The 26,254-nt window shown below is 42.7% G+C and overlaps 1 protein-coding gene across 2 annotated transcripts in view; it reads right to left on the reverse strand.

Annotated features, from left to right (window-relative positions):
* The window catches only part of OCA2 (OCA2 melanosomal transmembrane protein), a 167,703-nt gene that overhangs the window by 66,048 nt on the left and 75,401 nt on the right, over positions 1-26,254 (reverse strand). For both annotated transcript variants that reach the window (XM_083610613.1, XM_083610612.1), the window contains exons 13-18: positions 25,305-25,429; positions 22,481-22,619; positions 17,640-17,772; positions 7,243-7,390; positions 6,537-6,594; positions 4,265-4,373 (exon numbers count right to left, since the gene is read on the reverse strand). In XM_083610613.1, coding sequence (XP_083466739.1) covers positions 4,265-4,373; positions 6,537-6,594; positions 7,243-7,390; positions 17,640-17,772; positions 22,481-22,619; positions 25,305-25,429 — 712 coding nt within the window. The remainder of the gene's footprint in view (positions 1-4,264; positions 4,374-6,536; positions 6,595-7,242; positions 7,391-17,639; positions 17,773-22,480; positions 22,620-25,304; positions 25,430-26,254) is intronic.

The raw sequence follows: 26,254 nt of genomic DNA on the forward strand, positions 1-26,254 counted from the left end.
GGAAGTCATTAGTTTGCACCAGGCGTCCTATTGGGAAGACCCAGTTTTCCGAGTGCATGTTCTGGAAGTTGGGCAATAGGGGCAGTACAGGATTCCTTTTGGTGTACTGACCTCCCCGCTGCACCAAGGATTCCCTGCCCAAGCTGCTTCAGGTTGTGGCGGATGTTCTCCTGGAGACACCTAGCTTGGTTGTCCTAGGGGATTTTAACATCCATGCCGACACGACCTTACAAGGGGCCGCTCGGGACTTCGTGGAAAGCATGGCCTCCATGGGGCTGTCCCTGAATAAGTCTGGCCCAACCAATAGCCGCGGACATACCTTGGACCTGGTGTTTACCTCTATGGATGTTGGTGATCTGACACTAAGTAAAAGCGAAACGAAAGAAGTGCCATGGTCAGATCACTTCCTGGTGCAACTGGACTTCTCTGCGACCCATCCCCTCTGCAGGGAGGTGGGACCGATTCGGATGGTCCGCCCCCGCCACTTAATGGATCCAAATGGTTTCCAGAGAGTGGTTGGGGATGCTTTATCCCATGTTGATGGCCTTTCAGCTGATTCCCTGGTGGCCCGCTGGAATGTGGAGTTAACCAGGGCTACTGACTGTTTGGCTCCGAAGCGCCCTCTCCGATTGCATGGAGCCCGGACAGCCCCGTGGTTTTCCACGGATCTGAGGGCAATGAAACAATCGTTGAGACGGCTAAAGCGCCGGTGGTGGATAACTCATTCCGAATCTGACCGGACACAGGTTAGAGCTCAACGTCGACCCTACCAAGTGGCGATAGCGACAGCGAAGAAGACTTTCTTCGCCGCCTCTATTGCATCTGCAGAAAACAGCAGCAGGAGACTTTTTCAGGTGGTTCACAATTTAGCGGAACCACCTGCGACATCGGGGCCCAGTATGGGCCACATGATCTCCTGCAATGATTTTGCAAAGTTTTTTGCAGATAAAATCGCTCAGATTCGGGAAGAAGTAGACTCCACCGTGGGAGCCGGGCCAGAGCGGGTGGAGTCAAGTTGTGTGGGATCAGTTCCAATCTGTTACCTCCGAGGATGTGGACAGGCTGCTTGGACGAGTGAAGCCAACCACCTGTCTCCTGGATCCTTGCCCATCCTGGCTTATAAAAGCTAGCCAGGAAGGACTGGGCGATGGACTTCGTGGGGTGGTGAATGCTTCCCTCCGTGAGGGAGCCTTCCCAGACCCGCTGAAAGAGGTGGTTATTAAACCGCTTCTTAAAAAACCATCTTTAGATGCGGCCACGATGGCCAATTATCGCCCAGTCTCAAATCTTCCATTCTTGGGCAAGGTGATTGAGAGAGTGGTTGCTGAACAACTCCAGGCACGCCTGGAAGAAGCGGACCATTTGGATCCCTTCCAGTCGGGATTCAGGCCTCATCATGGGATTGAAACTGCCTTGGTCGCACTGGTTGATGATCTCCGGCGGGCTAGGGACAAAGGTGAGAGCTGTTTCCTAGTTCTGCTGGATCTCTCAGCGGCGTTTGATACCATCGACCATAACATCCTTCTGGACCGTCTTGAGGGGCTGGGAGCTGGGGGCACTGTCATACAGTGGTTCCGCTCCTTCCTCCTGGGCCGTGTTCAGAAAGTGGTGGTGGGGGATGAGTGTTCAGACCCCTGGGCTCTCACTTGTGGGGTGCCTCAGGGTTCTGTCCTCTCCCCCATGCTTTTCAACATTTACATGCAGCCACTGGGAGAGATCATCAGGAGGTTTGGGCTGGGTGTTCATCAGTATGCAGATGATACCCAGCTCTACCTCTCTTTTAAATCAGAACCAGTGAAGGCGGTGAAGGTCCTGTGTGAGTGTCTGGAGGCGGTTGGAGGATGGATGGCGGCTAACAGATTGAGGTTGAATCCTGACAAGACAGAAGTACTGTTTTTGGGGGACAGGAGGCGGGCAGGTGTGGAGGATTCCCTGGTCCTGAATGGGGTAACTGTGCCCCTGAAGGACCAGGTAAGCAGCCTGGGAGTCATTTTGGACTCACAGCTGTCCATGGAGGCACAGGTCAAATCTGTATCCAGGACAGCTGTTTACCAGCTCTATCTGGTACGTAGGCTGAGACCCTACCTGCCTGCAGGCTGTCTCGCCAGAGTGGTGCATGCTCTGGTTATCTCCCGCTTGGACTACTGCAATGCGCTCTACGTGGGGCTACCTTTGAAGGTGACCCGGAAACTGCAACTAATCCAGAATGCGGCAGCTAGACTGGTGACTGGGAGCGGCCGCCGAGACCATATAACACCTACTTGAAAGACCTACATTGGCTCCCAGTACGTTTCCGAGCACAATTCAAAGTGTTGGTGCTGACCTTTAAAGCCCTAAACGGCCTCGGTCCAGTATATCTGAAGGAGCATCTCCTCCCCCATCGTTCTGCCCGGACACTGAGGTCCAGCTCCGAGGGCCTTCTGGCGGTTCCCTCACTGGGAGAGGCCAAGTTACAGGGAACCAGGCAGAGGGCCTTCTCGGTAGTGGAGCCCGCCCTGTGGAACGCCCTCCCATCAGATGTCAAAGTGATAAACAACTACCTGACATTCAGAAGATATCTGAAGGCAGCCCTGTTCAGGGAAGTTTTTAATATGTGACATTTTAGTGTATTTTTCATCTTTGTTGGAAGCCGCCCAGAGTGGCTGGGGAAACCCAGCCAGATGGGCGGGGTACAAATAATAAATTATTATTATTATTATTATTATTATTATTATTATTATTATTATACAGTAGGGTAGTACACATTCACACACAAAAACCTTCTGTACTCCTTCCAGGCACAAGCAAGAGGCATTATTGGAATTCAATGGCACATTTCAGTCAGCCCGGGAGGGCTCTGGCCTGGGGAGAGGTTGTTGCCTAGGGTGAGTTCCAGAAAGAGAAGCCTTGAGCTTCACATTTGTTGCCTGGCCTGAGATTTCCTACCCATGCAAAACAAGCAAACAAAAAACACCCCATAGATATTTCTAAGTGCACAGAACTTCTTTTGGAGGAAGGCACCAATCCTGAACAAGATTATGATTCTTTTCCAGGCTCCTCCATTTCACTGTTTCCCCAGGCACCCATGTACTTCCTCAGGCCATTAAACCGCTTCTTCTGAAATTCAAATGATTTGTTGTATTGGCTGTACTAAAAGAAAATATTTGATCAAAGTTTGATTATCCCCCCAGTTCCTGTAAGCAATAAAAAAAATTAACAGTCCAAGCCATATAAAAGCAAGATAACGAAGGCACTGTGTAGAAAGTTGGTATTAAATGAAGGCCTTTACTTAAAGTGCCTATCGCTATAGATAAGAGAATTAGAGAAATACACAGCTAGACAGCATATCAGGATATTTGTTTTCCATTAGTTTCATATACTTTTGTTACCTAGTATGCTGCTGTATAATCAGTTCACACATAGGCTGTGTTGTTTCATGGGGCATGATGGCCACAATCTTTTCCATTGGAAAGATTTCCGGGAAAAACAGACCAAAGACTTGTGTCTCCCAATATAATGTTCTTCTCCTAAAAGCAGTTGCAGAAGCTCCCTTGGAGCCCTTGTATAGGGAGATGAGTCTAAGCCCATCCATCCATCCTGTGCTATGGCCCTGATCCAAATCCTTCTTCCTAAGCTACTATTAGCTACAGAGAGGAAAACATACAGGCAACTATTCAATCTGCTTGTTTTCCACACTTCAGCTAATAGCAGCCTGGAGTTGGCTCTGCAGCATAGGGTTTCACTCCCCTGCCACTTTTAGAAGACAGAAATTACACTGGGCGATGCATTCCTCGATCTTCCATGAAACATCTAGTACATGAAGCACTTTAAACCTTCTAAAATTCTATATAAATGCCTGAAACTCAGCACTATTACATGTTACTGTGGAAGTCACACTAATTAACAGGGTTTACATTCAGGTTAAGCATTCATAGAACTGCAGATTCTACCAATTTTCCCAACGCCTCTCTCTTTTTTTGGCGGGGGGTCTCTTTTAAAGGAGCAACATGGCAGTGTTGGGAAGGGGTTTGCATTTCACGAGCAGTCTTCAGCTGCGTGCTTTCTGAGTTCCCAGCAACAAAAGCGGAGGTATCTGGAGGGAAGCCATCATGAGTGCAGAGTTACAAATATGCCATTGTTGTTCAAAAAAATGAAATACGGTATCCGTACAGGCCTTTAGACTGCATGGTCAAGATAGACCTCTGCAAAGAGCTGCGTGAAACACTCCATGTTCAAATGCAGCTTTTTCTATTCCCAACAATGAAAGAAGAGGAGCTGAGCTTACCAAGATCCAGGTGAATCCCTGGAACAAACGAATTGAGAAAGAACATGAGGATAACAACTCCCAAAACAGTCAGGCATTTGATGAGAAGCACCTTGTCTGTTATTCTGTGCTGTGGGAAAGCAGAAAATACAGAAACCGTATCAACAAGAAGAAGCACCCTTCAGATATATCAGCATGCTTTAAATGTATATTATTTGAAATACAGTTTTTAACAACAATACGGTCTAATTCATTAAAGTGAGAGAGGAAATGCCTGAGGTGTGAAACAATATCTTAAATTTAGAAAGGAACTGTGTCTTGTTTCCACAAATGTTAACACGTTTTTCAGAACAACTCTGTTTGCAGTCTAAGGAACAGTATAGAGGCAGATGCAGCGACCCTAAGGTGCAGTTTCATCTTAGTTACACAAATAAAAGGAAGCTTTATGTCTTATCAGTTACAGGGCCTGGAAGTAAAAGTGTTTATTAAATTTGTTTTTCCTTATAACGGGAGCAGTAAGGCTGGAATGCAATTTCCAACATAAATACTTGATACCTTTTTAGGCTCGGATTGTGTGCCCCAGCGGGCTCTGTTCCTAGCATCAGTCTTTTCCTGTTTCTTTATAGCCCTTACTATTTCATCCCATTCTCAGAATCACTTCACTCATTACAGTTTCCAACTTCTTGTCTAGGAAACAATGTGAACCTCACAAACTCACATATGGCTATCCTTCACCTGAGCACTGTACAGTGTAGACTTGGGCTACATACATACCATATGATGTCCACTCTTCATTGAACATTTATTCTGATTAGTTTGTGGAGAGGTTATACAACAATCAGCAAACTAATATTGCAAACTACCGTATTTTTCGCTCTATAACACGCACCTGACCATAACACACACGTAGTTTTTAGAGGAGGAAAATCCGTAGGCATGCCACCCGTAGGCATTTCCTCCATAACACGCACAGACATTTCCCCTTACTTTCTAGGAGGAAAAAAGTGAGTGTTATGGTGCAAAAAATACGGTAATATCAGTGTACTGGATGAAGCAAAGATCACTAGTGTTGAAGCAATGATTCTTCAACATCAACTTCGTTGGACTGGTCATGTTGTGTGGATGCCTGATGATTGTCTTCCAAAGCAACTACTCTATTCCAAACTTAAAAATGGAAAGTGTAATGCTGGTGGTCAACAAAAGAGGTTTAAAGACTCTCTCAAGGCAAATCTTTAAAAAATGTAGTATAAACACCGACAACTGGGAAACACTGGCCTGTGAGCGCTCCAGTTGGAGAACAGCCTTTACCAAAGTTGTCATGGACTTTGAAGACACTCAAACTCAGAACGCAAGGGAGAAACGTGCTAAGAGGAAGGTACGCTTGGCAAATCCACACAGTGATCAACTCCTGCCCAGGAATCAATGTCCCCACTGTGGAAGGATGTGTGGGTCCCGAATTGGCCTCCACAGTCACTTACGGACTCATTGTTAAAACCGTGTTTATGGAAGACAATCTTACTCAGCTATGAGTGATCGCCGAAGAAGAAGAAGAAGAAGAAGAAGAAGAAGAAGAAGAAGAAGAAGAACCACCTGTCACAGGGCTTCCTCTAGTCCCCCTGGCGGGTGAAAGACTATACTTGCAGCCAGCTATTATATCCATCCCTGGTCAACTGCTGTGCATGGCAAGATAGCCAGCCTAAACCAAATATCTGAACTTCCCGATCAGGGGCAGGTGGGTGGGTGGAGCTGGAGCAGCAGACCAGAGTGCTGAAGTCTTCAGTCCATCACTTGCAGATATAAGCCGGCTGCATTTGCCTCTTGCATTACTTTCCAAACCATAAAAAGTCAGTTTCCTTTTTTTTATAGTGGATTTGTTTCACCCAGGCACATCAATCAACCTAGGTATGCACTTGCATCCCTCCAGGAAAATACTGATAGTCTGGAGGATCCCTTTATCAAACCAAGGTAGTTTAAGTACTGTTCCAAGTCATCTTTGTTCTGTGACATTTGCTTTTTCTATAAGGAACAAGTCAAAAGTTCACATTATAATTTCTACATGGCGATACTTCTAAACCCTGAAAGCGGAGGATCATGGTAGATTTTCGAACAGAAGATTTATGTTCCTATCTGGCTTCACACATTAAGTCCAACCTAAACTACATAAAACTAGTTGTTTGGAAGTTATGGACTGCAGAGCAATTTGTGCACTGAAAGGCACGCAGTGTTGTAGTAAAATGAATGTAATAGAATATGGTGGGCAATGTTTTGCAATGGTATGAAGGCAATACATTACCTTTTTTTGGAGCTCCTGGATATTTGTTTCCCAGTTTTTATCTTCTTGTGAGATTTGTCTGAAATAAAAATCCACAGAGAGATTCATATGGATGGGACAGCTCTTGTACTATGGCAGTTGCAATACTGTACCCACTTAAGCAAAATCATATCGAAATTAATCTGAGTCTCTTTATTAGTGCTCAGCCCTAGATCATTTTGTTACAAAGGGTGTTTGTAATGTGAAGTTTCCAGGGTCTGTTAACTGCATCTGTTTTCTTCCAAAGAGAGAGAGGGAGCCCTCAATGGAGACTTAAGCTGGTCTTGGAAAATCTGGGTATTCCTAAGTTATACAAGCAAAGCATAAGAGAAATGAGATTTGCTTAAAAGTGGTAATGTTGCCAATTTGCAGCCAATTATAAAAAAATAATCAAAGCATGGTAATGATTTTTATCATCACCATTATCACTAAATAATGATACTTTATGTGTTTAGTGCCGTCAATGTGCATGGCACTTCACAAAGTACAAGGGGACAGGTCCCCTCCCCAGGGGAAATTACAATCTAATTTTTGGCAAAGGAGAAAACAGAGGAAGGGGAGATTGTGACAACAGCCTTACTTTTTCTTATATGCAAGATATTGCATGTCTAAACCACGTTGCTACGCATGACCTCCCATGAGCTCAGTGACCTTTTGTAAAATGTCGCGTTAAGTGTCATGGACCTACCTGTGGAATGTTTTCAGCTTTTTCCTCAGCAAAATCTCCAGAGTAAGAACTTTTTGCATTAGGAGGCACTTTACAGCTGTTTCTTCTCTGCTGGCAGGGTTAATCCTCTGTGCTGTCAGTCTCCAAACGTGGATTTCATGTTTCAGCTCTAAGGGGGGGGGGAATATAATTATTTAGCTGAAAGTGAAGACACGACATATTAAATCACAGCAAAATATCTGATGGCACGCACACACACGGTATCCTGGGTCAAAAAGTGAAGCTTCTAAAACAAAATTGTATAGTGGCTAACATCGTTCACTGAAAGATTTATGCATCAGGGGTCAGATCCAGAGTTGCACTCAGCAGAGGAGGAGTGAAGCAGTAAGACCTTCCTACTCACCTGAAAGGATGGGTCTTAGAGGAAGTGGTAGATGACACATTGCCTCTTCCCCTTGATAGGGTTAGCTCGCCCAGTTTGTTATGTGCAATTTACTATCCCGCACCTAAGTTCCCTTCTGCAGACCTTATGTTAAGTTTTTAAAATGTGGCTGAATTCACCCAGCCCTTGTGTCTTGCCTTCTTACTTCCCCGTGTGAACGCAAACTGTTATATCAATAATATATGTCAGTAAGGCCACGGTAAAGTGGTTTGGCTCACTCTCACTTTCTATACACAACCAAGGCTTTGGAGTTAGATATCAAGTGGTAGGGCATAGACCAATTCATCCAGTACAGACTAGTTGATTGCCTAGAGGTTCACAGCACCTTTCAGACAAAGGAGAAGGGCAAAGGCTGCCCTTCCCCACTGTGTCTATAAACCATTTTATAAGAAGAAGAAGAAGAAGAGTTTGGATTTGATATCCCGCCTTTCACTCCCCTTCAGGAGTCTCAAAGCGGCTAACAATCTCCTTTTCCCTTCCTCCCCCACAACAAACACTCTGTGAGGTGAGTGGGGCTGAGAGACTTCAAAGAAGTGTGACTGGCCCAAGATCACCCAGCAGCTGCATGTGGAGGAGCGGAGACGCGAACCCGGTTACCCAGATTACGAGTCCACCGCTCTTAACCACTACACCATAAGGGTGTTCTGCACTCAGTTGCCAAACACTGGGGTCCATTTCAAGGGATCACATGTACAGAAATTCAAATGTACATCTAGGAAAATTTTGAAGCTGGTTTAGAGCATTTTCAGCACTAATATGCTCTGACAGGCATTTTGCTCATAGGTATACTTAATTCATAATCTCAGATAGGTTAAATATTCATGGAACCATTATTCTTAGCTATGTCAACTTGTGTAATTACTTTACCAAGAGAGCACTGAGACTCTGAAATCTTATTCAACATTTAAATCCCTGTCTTTCTCCCAGCACCTGATCATTCCAATGTATAAAAGATTAATGTGCAGTTTAGTCTAACACAGATCTATCCTTGGTTAATCAAATATAATGCCATTGTCAATATAATAAGGTCGCATATAAGCATTAGACTTGGGTTGTGTGTATTTTTTAAAAAAATTGCTTCAGCTATGACTTTTAAGATGCTGTCCTATTATCTGAAAGTCCCACTGAACTCAGTGAAGCTAACTTCTGAATAGACATGTATAGTATTGCACTGTTAGAATCAGCAAAACTACCCAATACATAAATGGATCCTTTTTATTAAAAAAAAATGTGGCTAACTATCTTTATGTTAGAAGCTGTGATAGATAAGGTCTTTTATAAATAGTCTGTATATATTCTGCCAGTGATTTTTCAAGCTTTCTGCCTTCAAGGCACCCTTGTCATATTAACTTGTCTGGCATGAAGCCCTTCAATGTGTTTTCCACATATTGCAGAGAATTTAGATATGTTCTAAAACAGGAATTGATTTTTTTTAAAATAAAATCCTCAATATGATGGAATTAATACCAACCAGCTGGAAAAAAAGGAGTTGCAGCGTGTCTCCTGAATCAATAGACCCACTATTATTACTAAGCAAGCAGTGCTGGTTTCCAGTTCGGCACAATTCAAGACACTGGTTTTGACCTGTAAAAATGGTTTAGCGCACGCATGCAGCTCTTCCCATATAAATCTGCCTGCTTCAAAATCCCACCCCTTCAATGTATAGACATGGGCCTTCTGGGGTATAATTCCAGTATTCTAAGCTAAGCTACAGGATTTCAGCAGGAAGGTATGGGATAAATACTGATTGGGAATCAAGAGATGTGACTGCTTCAAAACTTCTCCTGCACAAACAGCATATGGAAGCAAGATCACATATAACCGCTCCAATAGCATCATCATGAACGCACAATAAAAAGGATGCCTGTGGGGACTCTGGGTTTACCATGGACAAATGTAGCAATATGTCACATTTCTAGACTTTTTGGGATTAAATGTTTCTAATGAGGAAAGGGGGGACATTACAAAGAATTGTAACTGCTGCCAGCCTTTCCCCATAGTCTCCCATAGAGTTGTGGGCGGCACTTTCATTCAGGACTGAGGATGTTGTGGGACTCCAACTCTCATCTGCCTCAGCTAACATGGTCTATAGTCAGGGATAATGGGAGCTGGACTTTGACAACATCTGGTAGGTTCCCCATCCCTAACTTAATGCACTACAGTGGAACCTCAGTCGTCGAACGCTTCAGAAGTTGAATGCCGACAACCCGGAAGTGAATGCTTCCGTTTTCGAACGCACCTCAGAAATCGAACGGCTCCCAAGGCACGTTTCTCCATTTTCTCCATTGCAATTGCCGGCCAGCAATTGCACCTCGTTTGTCAAACATTTCAGAAGTCGAACGGTCTTCCAAAACGGATTACATTCGGCAACCGAGGTTCCACTGTATACATAATTTTCCATTCTTTGGTTTATAAAACTCCAATATAGTATCAGTAATGCAATATCTGTTGTCCATTCATGTTTGAAGGCATGCCTATTATGTACCTAATTCCTATTGCCACTGAATATTTACCTCAGCCAGGAAATATCTGTGGATAAAAGAAAAAGCAGACTGCTTCACCACCTATTTACCTACCAATCACTTCTATTCACAATAGTATTGTATATTTAATGTCCTTTTACATCGTCAGAAGAGCAAGTTCAAAATCACAAATTACTGCTCTTCACTCAACTAAAGTCCTGACAATGTAATTTGTTGCTGAGAAAATTGCATCAGCTTTGAAATCTATCAAAACAATTTCCATTTACTCCCTACGAAGACACCGTAACTCAGAGTGTCAGGCTTCTAGGTCAACAACATTTCCAAAATCAAGTTAGCCAACATTTTTCATTAAAGGATAAGCTTACGCTTTGCCAACTGTCCAGAGAAAAAGAAATCTCTCCGCAATTCATTATACTCATTTCAGAAGCACATATACATTTTTCACCCTGCTTTCTTTCTTTCTTTCTTTAAAAAAAATCACAATTAAAACTGATGGGGTCAGGTAAAGAATGATTGATGCAACCAGCTGTCTGCAATTGATATACACAATAGCCAATAGCCTATTATGAAGTGTGGAATTGCTCTCAGAAGGAGAGTTCGAAAATCATTTTAGTAATATCTTGAGAAATTAATATTTCACTTAATGCTTTTAGTGTAACTATACCTTGTTAATATTGACATTTCTTTGGGATATAAATAACATTAATGAAATTAATTATAGTGGAAACACAAATACAGGGATGTATGTGTTGAACAGAATCAGGATGATCGACTTGGAAGGAACCTGGGATCCTCTAGACCAGAGGTTCCCAAACTTATTTGGCCTTCCGCCCACTTTTCAGGGGGGGAAATTAATCAGCGCTCCCCTGGAAATCTACTTTCTTTAAGCAAGCAAACAGAAAGATGCAGTGACAAACTTCCGTTCTTTTATGTTTCTATATTTCTACCTACATCCTACAACCTAGTGAAGAAAGATGTTGTTGTAAAGAAGACACCTTGAAGCTTGAAATTATAAAATAGACAAGGAGGTGGACTAGGCACTGGAATAAAAAACCTGCCGGATCAATCTGATCTGCCCCAGGGGTGGAGCCAGCACCACAGCTCACCTGCCATTGGCCAAGCGGACAAGCTGTGATCCACTTCCCAGTCCTAGGTGAAGCTAAAAGGGGTTCACTCAAGCCCAGAAAAGCCCTTTCCTCCAGCATGACTGCCGGGTCCAGGGGAGGTGTTGCCATCCCAAAATGGTGCCCAACCTGGCAGTAAATGTCATTACACAACAGATGACACATGTACACATGGGTGTAGCCAGGATTTTTGTTAGGGGGGCAGAACCTCAGTTAGCTAAGTATTTTTACTGATTGGGGGGGGGGAGCAGCTGCCCATCCCTGCCGCCCCCCTTGGCTACACCCATACATGTACAAATGGTTTTTCAAAATTTTCTTCTCTTCTTTATGCTTCCACCACCACCCCCTTATTATTATTCAATGCATCTGAGGCTACTACTGCTCCCTGGATCATCCCAGTGCCCCCCCCCCCAGGGGTGTTGGCCACTTTGGGAAAGACTGTTCTAGTCCAACTCTCTTTTCAGAATCTACAATCCAGAACACAACCACAGCGTCCCTGTCTGATGCCTACCTTGAACTCCCATCAAACCCAGCCCAGCATGACCAATGGTCAGGGATAATGGGAGCTGGAACCCAGTGACATTGGGAGGGGCACATCTTCCCCATCCCTGGATTAGTGTCACAGACCTCCATTCTTCACACAGTGTCTGAAGAAAGAAAGAAAGTTAACATCGTCCTGGCGTGCTGATGTCTATGACCTTTCTCTACACCTAAAATTCCTCCTTCAGAAGTTTACACCAGAAACACAAAGAGTGGATTCACAACTCATATTTCTACTCTTTCCACTATGCTTGTCAGGGCATTTTGCAGGTGAAGGGGGCAGCTTCTACATCACTGGAAGAATCTGAGAGAACCTAGATGCACAGGGCAGGCTTCACATAAAACCAGTTCTCTCTCATTATCCAGTGAATTTCCCTGTGTCCCACCTTGTCAAATTATTTTTCATCCATGACAGAATTAGGATGAAATCTGAAGGATCTCTATAGCTGCTCAGTTGTCCTCTTGCAAAAGAGAAGTTGTTATTTTTTTTCAAAAGGCGGCTATGTATCCCTGGCGGAATTTGGAAACATCACAGGAAAAAGAGATGTACCCATCATTATCAGCTCACTAAAGCAGCTGAAGGATGCGGGGGGGGGGGGGTAAAAGAGACTGTGAACTGCAGTAGTGCCAGATCCTCAGATTTCGAGATGATTGCAAAGCTGCAGCCTTCAGCTGAGCAAACAAGAACGTTCAGTGGGGAAATCAGAGCATTTATTTGAAGCTCATTAATTTCAACAGAGTTGCCATATGTTCTGCAGCACAAACAGTGCCCAATCATCATCTCTCAGGGGCCAATACAAACTTGTAACATGGCCCCCTTCTCTCCACCACCACCACCAATCACTTGTCTGTTTTGAAATATTAGAGGTCCCTTTAGTTTCTTTTAGTTCCACCTGCTTCAGCTCCCAAAATACCTCGATGCCTGATCTGTATTTATAGCCAGACATGCCTGCATGTATATTAAGTATATGCTAGCACCCTTTAAACACTGATCCCTGGCACCAGAACCAGGGTTGGCACAAGACCTGGCGTTACACAAGGTGGCAGGTTGCTGCCACTGCCGCCACCTCCCTCTCCTCCTACCGCTGAAGAACCCGCTTCCTCTTTTAGCTGTTTTGCTACATCTAATGCAGAAGCAGCACCGCCGTTCTGTCTGAGACTCAGTTCTTGAGGGAGCATGTCCCATTAGGTACTATATATGCTTACTCTCTGCTTTAAACTGTATTTTTGGTGCTGTGTTAAGTATTGGTTTCATTCGATTCTAAATTGCATCATCGTTCCCCATGGGGAACTTGATTTATGCATCAGATCTACTGAACAAAGCAGGCTTGAATTCACCACCAGTCATCTGACAGGTAGTGATTTCAACCCTGCTGATCAGCGACGCTTCAAAGCAATACTCAGGGCTCTTGGCATATCTTGGGTGGTGCTTTGAAGTCCTGGTGTCATTGTTACATCAGATGGTTGACAGGTGGGCCTCTCCATGCACAAGGGGTAGCAGGGGTAAGGATCTGGTCCACTGGCCAAAGGATGTTCCCCACCCTGATCTACACTGACTGGTGGTGGGTCTCCAGCCCTATCTGAAAATGCCAGGAACTGAACCAGTGACCATCTGCATGCAGGTGGCCTACCAGGTACAAAACCCCATAAATAAAATTGTTGGATTAGGACAAGAGGGGAAAGGCAGCTGTGGAAATACAGCCAACTTGCTGCAAAGGTGGGGCAACCATGGAGTACTGGGGGGTCTTAGGGGCCACAAGCTTAACACAAGTCAACAATGTGATGCAGAAGCAGCAACAAACAAACAAAAATCTAATGCTATTCTAGGCTGCATCAACAGAAGCCTTGTGCCCAGATCAAGGGAAGCAATTGTACCATTCTATTCTGCCTTGGTTAGACCACACTTGGAATACTGTGTCCAATTCTGGGCACTGCAATTTAAGAAAGATGTTGACAAGCTGGAACGTGTGCAGAGGAGGGCAACCAAGATGATCAAGGGTCTGGAACCCAAGCCTTATGAAGAACGGTTGAAGGAGCTGGATATGCTTAGCCTGGAAAAGAGGCTAAGAGACTGAGAGGAGATATGATAGCTATCTTCAGATATCTCAAGGGCTGTCACATGGAAGCTTGTTTTCTCCTTCTCTGAAGGGTAGGACTCGAACCAATGGCTTCAAATTACAAGAAAGGAGATTCCAACTAAACATCAAGATGAACTTTCTGACAGTAAGAGCTGTTTGACAGTGGAACGGTCTCCGACTTGGGAAGTTGTGGACTCTCCTTCCTTGGAGGTTTTTAAGCAGAAGTTCGGTGGCAATCTGATGTGCTAGAAGAAGAGTTTGGATTTGGATTTGATATCCCACTTTATCACTACCCAAAGGAGTCTCAAAGCGGCTAACATTCTCCTTTCCCTTCCTCCCCCACAACAAACACTCTGAGGTGAGTGGGGCTGAGAGACTTCAGAGAAGTGTGACTAGCCCAAGGTCACCCAGCAGCTGCATGTGGAGGAGCGGAGACGCGAACCCGGTTCACCAGATTATGAATCAACTGCTCTTAAGTGTGTTGCACTTTCTGAAACAATACACAAACAATAACACAGGCATCTTTTGAAATTCACACTGTTAATGCCAAATTGCAAGTCAAGTGTACAAAAGACCCTTGTTGTCCCTTCCAACTCTACGATTCTATGATTCTATACTCTGTCAAAACTTGAAAAGCCTTCAATAAACAGTTAATTAAAAAAGAAAAGTCTGCAATACATATGAACATCCCTACAGAGTGCAAGTAGTCTCATTACAGTGGGAAAGATCAGTCTTGTGAATCCTTTCTAATTTAAGCAGCTGAATAGCAACACGCAGTACTCAAAAGGATATGACAAGGAAGGAAATCAAAGCAGCAGAGAACAGTAAACTGGTTCTTTATATATACATTCAGTGCTTGTTTGATTGGTAATCAGAGGGCAACATAGCAGACACCAAGCTGATTGAAACAGCTGCTTCAAACAATCTATTGAAGGTTATCGCAAAACCACAGCAATTAGAGATCGAAAAGACCCATTAAAACATCTTGCAGACATTCTGTTACTTCTCTGAAGCCAAATTGCCCCAGCTCCCTTTTAATGAAATGTTCTTTGATCACCTCTCCCATCCCATTTTACAGAAAATGTTAATAGATCTAGTACTTTAGTATTTGCTTTTATTGAGCAGGTACTGATTGGCTCCATCATGATGTAGCTTGTTGCTGATTATAGGGAAAAAAGGAGATTGCTTGCTAATTACGAGAACTGCTGAATCTGACTATAGTAGGCAGCAGAGTACCACAGATGACAAGTCTAATTTGAGCCTGAATATGCTTGTTTCTTCAAGGGCAGCAGAATTTTGGCTAGTTAAATATACCATTTTTGTATGGATGATTATGCTATTTTTAAACAACAGCATGTCCTTCCATTTCTCTTCTGTTTTTCAATAAATAACCCAAGCTTGAGGAAGAGTTCAACCCTCCCTTTGTTTCCAGGGGGATTTGCTTCCAAGTAAATGCCTTGGGATTTTAGCCTTGTGTCTCATTACCAATTAAATGAATGTCGTTTCTTACAATGCCTTGTACTCGGGTACAGATCCCCAGTGCAAAATTTGCATATGGAAAATCAGATATGAAGGCTGCATGTGTGTCAAAATCTATGCTAGCCACTGGAGACTGAATTAAATTCAGTTTGCGTTGAAAGGCAAGCCTGTCAAATTTGTGCTTTCTGAAACAATACACAAACAATAACACAGGCATCTTTTGAAATTCACACTGTTAATGCCAAATTGCAAGTCAAGTGTACGAAAGCGTGTATACCAAAGTATGCATATATTAATAAATCTAACATGCAAATATGCACCCTATTAGGGAAATTTGCTTTGCAAAAATGTGCACATTGTAATATATCACATACAAAAATGTGTATATTCAGAGAAATTTGCACTAAAATGATGAGGAGTTTTCATGAGGATTTTTCTATTAAAAATGCATACTGATGTGGAAATGTGGAGGACTGAATTTAATGTTGGGGAAAAACAAGAAACTGAGAGAAACCAAAATTGGCAGATTTGCTCATCCTTACCAGTCATTTTAGGGACGCGGGTGGCGCTGTGGGTTAAACCACAGAGCCTAGAACTTGCCGATCAGAAGGTTGGCAATTCGAATCCCCGCGACGGGGTGAGCTCCCGTTGCTCGGTCCCTGCTTCTGCCAACCTAGCAGTTTGAAAGCACATCAAAGTGCAAGTAGATAAATAGGTACCGCTCCGGCGGGAAGGTAAACGGTGTTTCCGTGTGCTGCTCTGGTTCGCCAGAAGTGGCTTAGTCATGCTGGCCACATGACCCGGAAGCTGTACGCCGGCTCCCGAGGCCAGTAAAGCAAGATGAGCGCCACAACCCCAGAGTCGTCCGCAACTGGACCTAACGGTCAGGGGTCCCTTTACCTTTACCAGTCATTTTACAATACCATTTATTCAAAAAAAATTGTTTATTTCAGAAAATTGTAAACAAACAAACAAACAAACCTTAAAGCAGTGAAAAACCTCTAAGAAGAAAACCTTAAATAAGAGTGGCCCCCAATCGCGTTAAGGCACTAAAATCCTGTGCATATTATATACCCATCAATGGGTATGTACAACTAATCCCCACAATCCTTATGAAAGGTTTACGAGGACCACGGAAATCTATTATTTTTTGCCGGATGTATGCACATATAACTCCATCACATATTGCATCCTCATATGTGGGGGAGGGGCATCATTAGCCCCTTGTTTCACTCAATGTACAGTACAGTATTTAAAGATCTACAATTGTGTGACCTGGGCTCTAGCGATTTGCCAGCTTTTAAAGTTTGCCATATTTTTCCGTCTATAAGATACCCCCGTGTATAAGACGCCCCCTATTTTGGGGGACTCAGATTTAAGAAAATGAGGGGAGATGGCCCCATGTTTAAGATGCCCCCTAATTTTTGACATTCTTTTTAGGGGAAAACCCTAGTCTTATACACGGGAAAAAATGGTATTTACTATTAAAGGCATTTTTTAAAACTTGCAGTGAAATAACCAGAATTTTAAGTTAGAAAAGATCTGAAGGTACTGATTGGAAAAGATGTTTTCTACAACCTAGAGTTGGAATTATTATTATTATTATTATTATTATTATTATTATTATTATTATTATTAGCCAGCCACTCTGTTGAGTTGGAAAGGACCCCGAAAGTCATCTAGTCTCAACTCCCTGCAATGAAAGAATCTCAGCTAGAGATTCTCAGCCTTATATTAAAAAGGCTTAATGGCCTTTTATGAAGTCTTCTTCAATCTGGTTGTTGTTGAAGAGACCCACACACAGATTTTTATGTGTTTATTTTCAGAACTTCTGTTCCGCTTTTCCATTCAATAACCAAGGCAGCCTATGACAGGAAGAATTCTACGTGGGATTAATTCTGAATGTTCATATTTTAATGTTCGTATAACTAGCTTTGTATTTTAGAAACTGCTTAGAACTCTATTAAGCATTAAATAAATTTAACAAAATAGACTGGAACAGGTCCAGTTCCCAAGACCCTGATTCATTATATCTGATACACTTTGCACCATATGCTCTCCGCAACAAATCTCTGATGTAAGAAGGGGAAATAATGGCTTGAGGGCTAAAGAAAACAAGCAATGGTCCATTAGTATAACAAAGAGGGAAAGGGACTTGGCAGCTAGACTAAGGCATTTTCATACAATTAAAAACACAAGGGTGTTATATGAGTTCATTTGGTTATTGCATCTATTCCCCTTCCCCAATATATAATCTGAAGCTCAAACTCACCAACAATTTCACTTGGCTCTTTGTTGTAAAGCTTTTTGTTCCAGTAGAGAAGTCTTAGGAAAGGAATGGAGACAAGAAGCACGAGGCAGATCCCAACAAACATGTGCCCTGTAAATCCTGCAAAGTCCACTCCCTGGGAATAAAAGATATATAATTGAAGTAGAATCAATTACAGCAACTCTCAGTGCGATACATAAAACGGCACTGAATATTATTGTAGTTTTCTTCTTAGCAGAACAGTGCAGGTCTCCTTCTGTACTTGGCAATATAATCCAGCCAAAATATAGCACTACGTTTAGCTCCTTGATTTCAGTTGAGAAGTTAGGTGTATGCTCAGCAAATTTCCACTGACATAAACCCCATACATTTGAAGTACATTTATACCACTTAAAACATTCATGGCGTCCTCCAAAGAATCTTGGGAACTGTAGTCTAACCCTCACAGAGCTACAATTCCTAGGAGCCTTAACAAACTACAGCTCCCAGCATTCTTTGGGGGAAAGCCATGTGCATTAAACATGTTTTATATGTATGGTGTGGATGTGACCAGAAAGGATGGTGGAATTTATTTTATTTTATTTGCAATAATCAAACTTGGTATTCCACTGAACTCTGTTTTATTGAGGTGATGATGATAGCAATTAACATTTATTATTATGTTTCTCTTCCTGTCTTCCGACCTAAATAGCTCTTCAATGCATGGTGAGGGGGATGAAGGTAGTAATGATTAATCACAGAATCATAGAATTGTAGAGTTGGAAAGGACCCCAAGGGTCATCTAGTCCAACCCCCTGCAATGCAGGAATCTCAACTAAATAATTTTTTGACAGGTGGTTTCTGGACCACACCTACGAGTCAAAGGCGGATGGTTCCGATTGTAAAACTTATTTTTGATATAAAATGACTAACTTCAAATAAATATATAATTTATAATTAATTCATTTCCCTCCTTTTTGTGTTTTCGATCAGCTTTCAGAAAGTGTGAATTTGTTGCATTCATCTTGAAATGCATGCTGAACTGAATTTCTTCTCCATCCCTAGAAGCAGAAGCTTCTGATCTTCTGGAGGCTGCACCAGCGGAAGGGAAGACTCACCCAGCAAAGTCTCATTCATGTAGCACTAAATTAAACTTTTGAACTCTTGCTGGCACGTGAATCTCTTGCTGATTAAGATGTGTTACACGATTTCAAGCATCCAGCATTCTCTGAAGTCAGTGCTTCCCTTTACATCACCTAAGAAAGGAGCATCTGCCAAGATTTTGTAACTTATTCTTTCCACAATTACTTCAAGAGCCATATACTACATACATAAGATAAGTAAGATAATCCCATCTTGTGTGTGACAGTCCTTCGGCTATATAGAGGTGGCTGCTAATATTAGGAAAACATTCTTGCTTCCATGTGGAACAGAACTGGAAATGTTCCAGAAATATGCTTAATTTGAAAAGGAAACGTATTGAAATGAGCTAAAAATCAGAGTCATTGCTTTTTGCGAAAATGGAAATCATGACAAGCAAGACAAGACTACACAAGACAAGAACATTTTAAAAACGCAATAACAGAGCTTAAGCTTTAAAAGGTTTCAGAAAACTTTATGGAGTTATCGGGAGGGGGTGCTCTGAAACTTTAGGCGACATTTTTACTTTATGGTCTGCTAGTTTATGACCTCTCAGGCAGTGTAAAGCTAAGATAGGAAACTGTTATAATCTCTGAAGCCTCAAAGTCACAAATGTTGAAAATTTATGGGTACAAAGGTAGTCAATCCTGCACCACAAAAATAAAAACATTTGGTTGTGTGTTTTTTTAAAAAATAATTAAACCGGGCAACTTTTTACCTAAGATTCCTGGGGAAATGTTTTAAAGTGTTACAGAAATAAACTGTGCAGCATTCCAATACTACATTGAAAAATGTAGTACATCACCTTGAGCTCCTTTGAGAAGATGTTGAAATAAATAAATAATAGACTTGTGGTTTTCCAAGACATATGCAGCCCACAGCCATATACAGAGGACTACTACCAGGTGCTTGATTTTTTTACCTACACTGGGTCTCTTACAGCTCTTAATGCTAAATGGTGGCGAGAAACGAAAGGATGTGACCATCCTTTTCATAACCTTTTACAGCAGAGGTCCTGGCATCTGCCCAATTGGGTGCCACACAACAACACTGAAGACCGATCTTACGCCCCATCTAGTTAATGTTGGCTGGGCTGGTGCACACTGGATTACAGTTTGGGCATGGTCAGGTTAAAACATTTTATTTTCCCAGGAATCTGGATAGCTTGTATTTTAAATGACTCTGTAACTAAGTAAAATGTTGTCGTAGTATGTCATCCTTGATTGGCTTGGAATGTCAGGGCAACTGTGTTCTAGCAGTCCCTGCTTCCAGAGTCTTAAAACATGGCCCGGCCGGATTGGCCAGGATTCAAAATATGCCTGTGGCAGGCAAGGCCAACAATCCACAGTGGCCGGCCAGGGAATTACCCATGAGTAGCCACCTAGCCCCCTGACATTGGTCCCATAGGGGGTTGAGGGACCCACGACGGGCCGCAATAGCTGCCCACCTCCGTGACTGGGTAAGCCGCCATTGCTGACTCTAGAAGATCAAGCTGATAGACTTATTGTTAATGCATATTCCCCATCTAAGCAATGAAGAACAAAGAGAACAAGAAATATACCTCTTCTGTTACGTAAAGAGGGTACCAATAATTTTTATTCCTTTGCAGAGTGGGAGTGAAGGGCTATTAATCACTGCTGGGAAATATTTCCCGTTTTAGTTTACTTGCATTTTCCTACAAAGTACATCCTTATCTCTGTGTTTTTAATGAACAAATTGTGGCAAGTCTAAATGCATTCAAACAGTCTTTGAGCCGAGCAAGAGATGAAGTCTATAAAGGAGAGAAAGAGATCTATCAAGCACAGTAAACCGATGCCTAACATAAAATACAGCTTTTGTATTATTTTATTTCTGTTTGAGGCAATAAGCTGCTTTTCAGATTTCCATTCCCAATGTTTAAAAATCTAGACTTGAAGACTGTATTTCATCTGTCTGAGGAAAACATTTTAAAAAACACACACAGAGCGAGAACCCAATGTATTTCTAGAAAGTATCACCTTGGAGCAATCAGGATCTCCAGGAGAAGTATATACAGTAGTACCTCGGGTTACATATGCTTCAGGTTACATACACTTCAAGTTACAGACTCCTCTAACTCAGAAATAGTGCTTCAGGTTAAGAACTTTGCTTCAGGATGAGAACAGAAATTGTGCTCCGGTGGCACGGCGGCAGCGGGAGGCCCCATTAGCTAAAGTGTTGCTTCAGGTTAAGAACAGTTTCAGGTTAAGAATGGACCTCCAGAACAAATTAAGTACTTAACCCGAGGTACCACTGTATATATATTCATGTGCCACACATACATAGAGAAGTGACTCCCCCCAAAATCAGTTGGGGTTGTATTAAATTAATGCACTGTGTCACTGGAGGTCAGTGCAGCCAGCCTTTATCGGGTCCCAAGCCCCACCCACATAGTCCAGCCGGATTGGCCAGGATTCAAATAACAGATGGCGGGAAAGCCCGCCAATCTCCAGTGGCCGGCCTGGGAATTCCCTAACCACCGACTGCCTAGCCCTGGCATTGCTCCTAAAAGGAAGGAGTTTGATATGATGGACCACATCTGCTGCCCACCCTGTGACCAGGTAAGCAGCCATTATCCACCATGTTGTTCACACAGTGTCAGTGCAAACTGAGGTTAACACTGGAAGAAGCTTCAGTAGCCAATAAAAATGTCAACGACCATGATAGACCTTTTTCAAGTATAAATGACATCAAGTTGAGATATTTTGGGGAGTCACTGGTCTTCAAAAGTCATGTTTTAAACATTAAAAGAAGGGGATATCCTCAAGTAAAGGAGACGAGTCTTAACATTTCACAAGTCATACAAAGCTCAACTGTGGGAAAGAAAGAGAAGGGAAAATCCCAGGACAGCAACAAATCCCTCCATCCGTGTTCATGACATGGCAATAAAAGTGCGTCTCTGTGCAAACGCAACAAACCAGAAGTTATAATACTGGTGATATATTAAAGCTACTGTTACGTTTATAAAAACCAGAAGGTGCATATGGAAAGCATACAGAGTATCTGATGTTTAAGGGGAAAGTGTATTCTGTACATTAAGTATAAAATGTTTGAGGAAAATATATATTTTAAACTGTTCCCATATCAATACTGCATCCATAATGTCGTTTGTTGTTTGTTGTTTTGGATTTGTATGCTTGAAAAATTAAATCTCTCTCTCTCTCTCTCTCTCTCTCTGTGTGTGTGTGTGTGTGTGTGTGTGTGTGTGTGTGTGTGTGCCCAGAGAGCACACAGGGAGTGCCCAGGGAGAAAACAAGGCAATGGTCAATACAACTAAAAAGCCTGATTAAATGGATGGCAAAATCACAAACAAACAAACCAATTACCCAGCTGCAAATCCCATAATTTCCATCACTTACAGTGCAAACCTATGTGTATCTACTCAGAAGTAAGTTCCAGTGAATTCAATAGAACTTACTTCCAGGTAAGTGTGTATCTGGAACTGCAGCCTTTATAGTAAAGTAGAATTTATATTAATCAGAGATGAGATGCATATGTATTATGTATTAGTGTGGGGTGTTTTTCTTTCTTTCCTCAGGTTTGCATTATCCCTTACAGCATCAGCCTGGAAAAAAAAATAACAACTGGTTCTGTGCCAGAACAGGTGCAGTCTTTTATCTTTCAGCACAGTGGGAAGAACAGATAAGCACTGCTGAATAGAGCATCTGTATTTATTTTCCATTTGCACAATAGGCAGCAATACATACCTCGTTCCTGAGCTCCTGCTTTGAAACAATAATCACATTGGGTGGGTCCCCAATAGCTGTAGAGGCCCCTCCAATGTTTGTGAAGATTACTTCAGCAATCAGGACATGCCTGGGATCTAGGTTAAGCACCTCACATAACCTGCAAAGACACAGATCAAAAATACAATCTGATCCTTTTCATATGATTTCTAAAATCGCTGGTTTATGTTTCCAAAGCTAGCTCAAACTATGCGCCAGAAAGAGAGCCCATTAGTATTTGTGATAGATAAAAATAAATATCGTGTCCCACACCCCAATGAGCAAATCATTTTTCGCTCTTATCATAAGAAGAGCATTCACATAATAGTCCCTCACTTTGCTGAATATTAGATTGCAGCTTTCTTGTACAGACCTGATTTGCAAAGAACAGACAAACAGTTCAAACAGTGGAATCTAGCGGAAATTATAATAGATGCAGATCTGCTTGCAGTTTGCTTGGGTTGCTCCTCCACTTCCTCTCCTTAAATCCCTTTTCCTATTGACAAAAGCAAGACGACTAGTATTCACAAGCAGGCCCTGCGACAATATGTTGCGAAGTGGAGTGCTCCTGTTCCAGGGTTCCAGCCAGCCATGCCTTTTCCGAGGCACTCCATTCCATTTCCTCCCAAACCTGCCCCATGTTTTCCTCTCAACAGACAAGTCAGTATTCCATGCTCAGGCCTAACTGGACTGGTTTGGTGTTTGTTTGTATTTCTGCAAACCAGCTTGCTTTGTGCATGGATGGTGCTGTTCTAGCTATATGGAGGACCGCCCCCCCTTAGAGAATGGGTTGGTGTATAACAGGGGTGAGGACCATTTTACAGCAGAGAGGCCACAAGCCAGTGGTAGGCGAGGCCAGAGGCAAATGTGATGGGGTCAAATGCAAAAGTAAACAGAGCGTGTTAAGTTGTGGGTGAACATATCAGACGACACAGTGATTCTTCAGACAGCTCTTGTTTATTCACAGGCCAGAACAGAACTGGGCTGAAGGGTTCAGCCAACCTGCTTATATAGAGCTCAACTACAACGCAACAGTAACAACTTTCTGTAACCGATCACTGAATGTCACTTTCAATTCCTTATTTGCATATGCGGACCTGAGTGAAAACTATCTACAGTATTCCACTGCTGGCCCAGGGTGAGAACTTCAGTACATAACAGAGCAACTGATGGGAGCTACATTCCAGCCACAGAAAAAGCTAAAGGTTTCTACTCTACACATCCATCCAGGCAAACAGGACGCAGTCACATAGTTTAAGGACACTTAGCCCCGCCAAGTGCATAAAAGCACTTGAGAAGGGTGTAGAGCAGGAATGTTGACTGGTGTGGCCCAGGAAAGGGACACTGGCTGGGGACAAACCCAGGGGCCAGACAGAAATGCCTGGAGGGCCACATCTGGCTCCTGGGCCTGAGGTTGTCCACCCCTAGTAAGATGATTGGGATTCATCTTGGTAACGCCTGCAAAATACTGAGTTTGCCACAAAATGTGACAAGAAAATAAGATCATATTTCATGCACCGCTGGTAAAGGGCTAAAGCCTTATTGTCAAGGAATCAGGAGAATTTTCTACTAAGCTGCATCACCATGGTAATAGCAGCTTAGAATACCATTTTAAAATTGGACTGAAGAAGTCTGAGGAAGACAGCAACAAAATAAAGTGAATGACTAACACAGCAGTGAGAGAGGGGAGGGGAGGAAACAGAGCTTGTTTAAAAACAGTGTGTGTGTGTGTGTGAGAGAGAGAGAGAGAGAGAGAGAGAGAGAGAGAGGTTCCAGATAAGGAAATTTAAAAGTCATGTCGCCATGACATCTGCATATGAAAAATATATGCGCACATAAATTATTACCAGTTAAGTCAACTTCCACATTTTGCAGCATATCTGAAACAACCAATACCTTGGCAATATTTATTTTACTCAGGGACAATTCTACCATTATGGGCTGAAAGGTGGAGCTCTGCCTAATAAAATATCAGAGAGAGGGAAAAGTACAATTACTTTTGTTTGGGCTTCAAGACTAATTTCCAGCTGAAAACTCACAAACCAGCAGGCAGGAGAAAGGAGTGTCAGTATATTGAGGGTGTGCATCTATATGTCAGTCCTCAAATAAAGCTAGGGGTGGAAAGTCAAGTTTTTATTACGCAGTGGTGAGGGCAACTGAAAACCCATCATTGCAGGCACTTTGCTTCAGTTTTGAAGTGGGCTGCACTTCAGAACTGAAGCAAGAATAAAGCAGAACTGTCTGAAAGAATAAAGCATGGAGAGATAAGGTTGGGTTCAGCTACCATGACACATACAAATGCCTGGTAGTCTAAGGTCAAGCCTCCGCCTCCACCTTTATGCATGAATGGGGCAAGCACATGAATCAATAAACATTGCTGCCCACACCATCTCTCTCATCATGACTCATCTCTCTCTGGAAGATCTCCAGGTAAATCCCTCCCTGGGTCTGTTTTCTCCCAACCATTGCTTTGTCGCAAAAATCCTGGTGACCCACAGGCTGCCTGTTAGGTCTATCTTCCTCGTTCCTTCCCTCCTTCCCTCCTCCAATAAAGACAAACACAATCCCAGCCTCTTGGGACTGTAAGAAAACAGCCCACATTGGAGCTGACCATATGGGTTGCCTGGCTAAAGTCAAGAGAGAGGTGAGGCGACCTGAGTGAACACATGGTCAGGGGTGACCTCCCACCTGCCTGTGTTCAGACGGCATATTAGGACACTCAAAATGGTTTGAATCCCCTGCCCATTCCACCTTCATGAGGTTTTGTTTGTTTGCTTGCTTGCTTGCTTGCTTTTTGAAGAACTACCTTATGGTGACTGGGGTAAAGAGGAGCATTGTAGTAACGTTGTCCAAGAAGGCTGAGAGGATTGCAGCAATAAGACAGAGAATGATAATCATGGCCCACACTTTGCCTCGAGAGAGTCTGTAAGCCTAATAAAAACAGACACAGAGGAAATATGATGGAATTGATTAGCACAATGGACAACATCACAGTTCTTGCTAAGCAACTAGATGTGGGGCTGTCATTCAGCATCACCTCATACCAAGAGGTACAGTGTTTATTAAGCTGTGGTAAAGTGACTTTTGCCAGTTTTTCAAAATGGGAAAAGGGGGGGGGGAACCTTACGAATCTAAGTATTTCAGAAGACAAAAGCCAGTGTTATCATACATTCCCTAAGATACAATGAAGCCAAAGCAAATCGTGCCTAACATTAAAATTTATGAGTACATGTAAAATGCTGCAAAGGTGTGTTTTATTGTCATTTCTTAAAAATCAAATACATATTCCGCTCTTCCTCCCAAGGAGTCCATTTTATATTATAGCAATGCACGTTCACTGATAGTACATGCTGCGGCAGGCATTCACCATTTGCCACTACTTAATGTGAGAAGTGGTCGTCTTTGCCTTATTGATACTAATGGCATTTAAGTACCATTAATTTAAAGAGGGTTTAAGAGAGTTGAGCACTGTGCCTATAGCCCTTACCCATCACTTCTAAGATAATTTTGCCAAAAGCGTCATCCATCTGCTAAAACCTTTAGAAAATTACAGGATGAATGTTGCTGCTTTTTTTGCAAGGTCTGCCAGTAAGGATCAAAGCACGAATAGGCTAGAAATAAGTAATTGACCTGAGAGGGGAAGGGAGACAGTCAAATGGACTCAAGCATGCTTTTTTTTTATTCTGTATAGCACAGATGGCAAAGTATTATTAAATTCTAGTGCTAAATAGTATATAAATGCTTTCCAGTAAAAAG

Source organism: Podarcis filfolensis (genome assembly GCF_964270895.1).
Source record: "Podarcis filfolensis genome assembly, chromosome: 4".
Lineage (NCBI taxonomy): Eukaryota > Metazoa > Chordata > Lepidosauria > Squamata > Lacertidae > Podarcis > Podarcis filfolensis.